General features: G+C 47.2%; 1 protein-coding gene across 1 annotated transcript; it reads left to right on the top strand.

The window, feature by feature from the left end:
- Nucleotides 1-1,568: 1,568 nt before the first annotated feature.
- Nucleotides 1,569-5,016, top strand: BBBOND_0004540 (hypothetical protein, conserved; the record flags this gene model as incomplete). Its single annotated transcript, XM_012915286.1, has 1 exon — nucleotides 1,569-5,016. A coding segment is annotated over one exon (3,448 nt), but the record flags the coding sequence as incomplete, so codon positions are not given.

The following is a 5,016-nucleotide window of genomic DNA, read 5'->3' as shown; positions in this document are numbered from 1 at the left end:
TTGCAGGTTGAGGGGACTGGGAGGGAGAGGGGAAGATGGGTTATTGTAAGTGTAACAAACGATGTACCGGAAACAATTGTTATTGCTGTTACTTGTGTTGTAAACAATGTAGTTCATGCTTTTTTCAATGTCGTACCTTCTACCAAAATCGCCGAAGTGGAGCGGCGGAATGCGATCCTGCCGGATGTGGAGAGTGTAACAAGGGCACATGCCTATGTTACTGTTGTAGATATGAACGTCATAAAGCCGAACTTCAATCCCAGCGTGAAGCCCAAACCCTTCGTTCTTCCGGTCCCTCCTCTCTCCCCAGCGTAGAGCAGCACACCGGTCTACAGCATTCCACCGGCCCCTCTGCTTCATCCACCCCCGTTCCTTACATCATCGCCGCCGTCGCCCTCATCTTCATCGTCATCTGCGCCATGATCTACTTCCGCATCCGGCCGTTCCACAGGGTGCGGTATCTACTGCGCAGCTGATTAAAACAACCTAACTGCCAACTGACATCTAATGTTATAGACAAAGTAACGATTGTGTTGATGACCAATCGCATGAGCAGTGAGGTGACCTAGCACCTTACCAAAGTGCTGACCAAAGTGCTGACCTAAGTGCTGACCAATGTGCTGACCAATGCCATGACCAGAGTGGTGACCAAAGTGCTGACCAATGTGCTGACCAACGTGTTGACCAATGCCATGACCAGAGTGGTGACCAAAGTGCTGACCAAAGTGCTGACCAATGCCATGACCTAAGTGCTGACCAATGCCATGACCAAAGTGGTGACCAATGCCATGACCAAAGTGCTGACCAATGTCATAACCAACCAATTGACCAAGTCAATGGTCACGGCAGCGATGACATGGACACGGCAGCGATGACATGGTTACGGCAGCGATGACATGGTCACGGCAGCGATGACATTGTCACGGCAGCGATGACAGTGGTGACCTAAGTGGTGTTTATCATCCACTCTACATCGCCCCCTTATCCACTCTACATCGCTCCCTAATCCACTCTACATCGCTCCTTAACCCACTCTACATCGCCCCTTAACCCACTCTACATCGCTCCCTAACCCACTCTACATCGCTCCCTAACCCACTCTTCATCGCTCCCTAACCCACTCTACATCGCCCCTTTATCCACTCTACATCGCTCCCTAACCCACTCCGCATCGCTCCATAACCCACTCTACATCCCTCGAATCACCTCGCCATAATACCGCTATGACCTCTTTAAACTACAATAATAACTTGTACCTTGTCACCCTTCACTTCCCCTCTTCCACCTCTTGCCACTGCCCTGACCATGTGCCGCCTAGGGAGCTTGACAAGAAATTTGACAAAATTTAAAACCTCAAAAACACCTCAAATAACACCCCTAATAACATCCTTACTAACCTCTGCTCTGGCGTCGAAACTTTCCTCGGCTTCAACTCTGAATCCAAAGGCTACAATGGCAAGGGGATTGTGTACTCCGACCTGGATAGGCTGTGTGACGGGGTGATGGGATTTTTGTATCAGGTGCTTAAGGATGTCAGCGAGAAACAGCCTTATGAATCAGGTTAGCGAATGTTTTTAGACCGTTTAATTCGTGAAATATATGCCAAATTATGTTCAGGTGTTGAAGGCTTCAAGAGCGTCGTAGACCGTGTCATCAGCAGGGTGAAGCAGTACAATGAGAAAGTTGTAGACTCAAATGACAAGGTAAGTGAACCGATTAATGAACTATTAGGTAAGGTGAGAGACGAGTATACCAAGTCAATTACTAGCATTCCAGATAAAACGGACTTGAAAATCATGACTCCAGAAGAAATCGGCAAGATTGTCTCGCCCGTTGATAAGTTGAGAGATGCGTGCATAAGCAGCGCAAAGTCATTTGACACCAAACTTACTAAGTTAACTAAGCATATTAATGATCTTAATTATAAATTGCGTGACAGTGTAAAAACTACGCGTGAGCGTATTCAGCTTGAGACTGCACGTGTTGAGGCGATGTCCAAAAAGGAACGCGAGAACTACGACGCGGTTATAAAGCTGCTCGAAGATTCCGCAGAAAACTTGAAAAAAGTGGTAAACCAAAAAGTTAAGAATGATGTGAGTTCGCTAGTCGCGGAGTTGAAGAGAAGGGTTTCGGAGATTTTGAAAAAGCTGGAGACAATTTTTTCCAGTTTGCAGCAGTATGTCAGCAAGTTGCAGGAATGGATTAAGAAAGCAGATGCCGACGTTAAGTCGGCACACGCGCAGGTTGAAAGTATATTGAGGGAAGTGAATGAGAATCCCATGTCGGCAAACAGGCAGAATGTCGAGGCCGCCGCACTGCAGTTGAAAGGAAAAGCGGAGGAGTTGTTGGCTGCAGGACAGAAGGCAAAAGAGAACGTTGCGGAAACAGTAAAGCTGGCGCTTGCGGATGTGAAGAAGATGGACGAGGCGCTTAAAGGGGATTTGTATAAGGTGAAGGATGCTGTTCAGGAGAAGGTAAAGGGTATTAAGGAGGCGATCAACGATGTGACTGAAGAGCTGAAAAAACATTTTCCAACGGAGGCTGATAACAAAGTGACGCTTGAAACAACGAAAACGTTCAACGAATACAATACCTACGTCGACCAACAACACCTGACTGCCCTTTCCGACCCTGACTTCGACGCCATCAAAGCAGCAGGCACCCTCCCCGCGGCGATCGGTGCGATTAAGACAAAAGTGGAGGAGGCTTTGTCCAAAATCGACGAAATGAGTAGTCAAGCCGACACCCATTTCAACGAGGTTACAACCAGACTCCACGACCTCTGCGAAGCAATTAAGGTGCCAGCGTACAACGCAAACACAACGCTGAAAGTGTTGAAAGATACGCATTTCGCGGATTATGTAAAAGGTAGCAAGCGTGCAGATGACAGCATTAAAAAAATTGCGCATGAGCTAAATGAGCTGAAAAGCAACCTCGACACCGGTGCAATCACTGACGCCCGTAGGTTACTTGGTGACATTCCCAAATTGGAAGACGAACTTGTCAAAAGGGTCACCCAGTTCGTCACCTGCGAAGTCAATGTCGTCAAAAAGGAGCTCGCCTCACGCATCGTCCAGAGCCACGTGACGGTCGTCAAGCTGTTGCTACAGCAATTTGTCGCCAAGCTGCAGTCGGAGTTAGAGAAACTGCCGGACGCCATAGAAAATGACAAGCATATCGGATTCAAGGGTTTCATGGAGAAACTCTACAACAGCTTCAACGAAAACATCGTTCCTAAAAAGGAGACAAAAAGTGTCCGTGATCTGTCCTTCGCCTTCAACAATTTTTTCACCGCAATAAACCATTACCTCCAGCAGGAGATCACTAGGCGTAACGATGAAGAGAACAGAAAGAAGAATCCTTCCCTCCCGAAGACACCGGATCCCTACGCATCGAAGCTCACAGCTGTGTACACCGCGCTTGGCAACGTACTCAAACACATCACCGACAAGAATTATTATGACTATAAGATACCCGGTCTACTCGATGAGCTGATGAACGCTGTCAATGGTCTCACGCCGCAAGATTTTGCCGATCCGAACACTGCCATCCTTGATGGCATACGTGTTGGTCTGCGCGGTTTCGTTAACGAGATGAGGAAGGCATACATATCCTCTTATGACTGTGCGAAAGGAATTACGTGGGATGGTACTTTTACGGACAAAGCACCTGAGGAAAGCAGAAATGGTGTGAAAGTCTTCTTGACAATTCAAAAGATGCTTTCCGATGACCTGACTGAGTTGTATACGCAGTTGACTGAAAAGACTGTGTTGCGGGGGCTCAAAATATACGCATCTTCTGATGACAAGGAAAACACGCTAGGTGATCTACTGCAAAAATGCGGGTATAAATTAGGCAGTGAGAATGGTAGGCAGGATGGCGAGGTTCAGTGCTCTGCTAAAATGATGGGCAGAAACATACTTGGTCACCTTACGCAAAATATTCAAAACGCGCACTATAATGAACATCTTAAGCAGTGCAGACCAAATAGGAAACGGTACAACTTCGGACTAATCGATATAATAGCGTGCATCTTCCAACATGTAAATCAATACTACACTGTCTGTCACCTACCAACTGTACAGTCATCTAAGCTGCCATGCAACATTTACCAGATGCTCTCATGGCTCTGTGGCTTAACATATAATCAAGTGTACCCGCAACTATCGCTTAACGCATTTAGCGATTTGTTCGATAAGGGTGAACAATCTGCGCCAGCAGACAGTGAGGACGTATCCTTCGTTGACGAAACTGCCGACGCATTGCCAGCTTATCCACATGAAGTCAGCGTTGCAAATCTCTCGACCACACTTATGGAGGTATGCCATCATTCGTATGAGGTATTGTGTGCAATACTAGGCCACGGACACGCAGGTGGTCGTTACGCCTGTGATTTCAATACGAACCCGGACAAGTTGTCATATCCAAGTAATCCGTCAAAGTGTCTAGACCTATGCATAGAAATACTGATTAGACTATATAATCAACTCTACTTCATATACGTTCAGTGTCATCGTGCATCAAACGCTGTATCGTGGCGTGATTGTTATTATGGTCGGCACGTGGGCGGTTCGTCATGGGAGTGCAATGAGATACAATGCGCTGACCTAATTGCCAACCAAAGAGGTGCCCAAAAGTGTAACCAAAACGCTGACCAAACGTGTGAGCAACACCCGAAGTGTGGCATAAAGTCGCCTCTGCAGTCATTCTTGGAGGATGGTCTGCCTGGGTTTCTCCCTCACCCCTTCAAAACACCCAATTGCAAACTAACTTGCGAAGCGCCAAACCATCGTGGCATACCATGCAAAACTCCAATGGGCTTTGCAGATATCAGTGTAACGGCGTCACATACAAAAAAAGGATCGCATCTCGCAGATGCTTTAGCAGCCTTCTGCGGTACACCTAATACACCCTTGGCTGCAATCTGCGCCTCACTTACGTGCTTGTTACAGCGAGCTCCGCGGACCTTGGACGACATGTTCTCATTCTACTACCATCTACTTAAAGGTTGGAATG

This window comes from Babesia bigemina, scaffold Bbigscaff_73208 (assembly GCF_000981445.1).
Source record: "Babesia bigemina genome assembly Bbig001, scaffold Bbigscaff_73208".
Lineage (NCBI taxonomy): Eukaryota > Apicomplexa > Aconoidasida > Piroplasmida > Babesiidae > Babesia > Babesia bigemina.
Note: the sequence above shows the minus strand (reverse complement) of the source record. Positions and strands in the feature narration are given on the sequence as shown.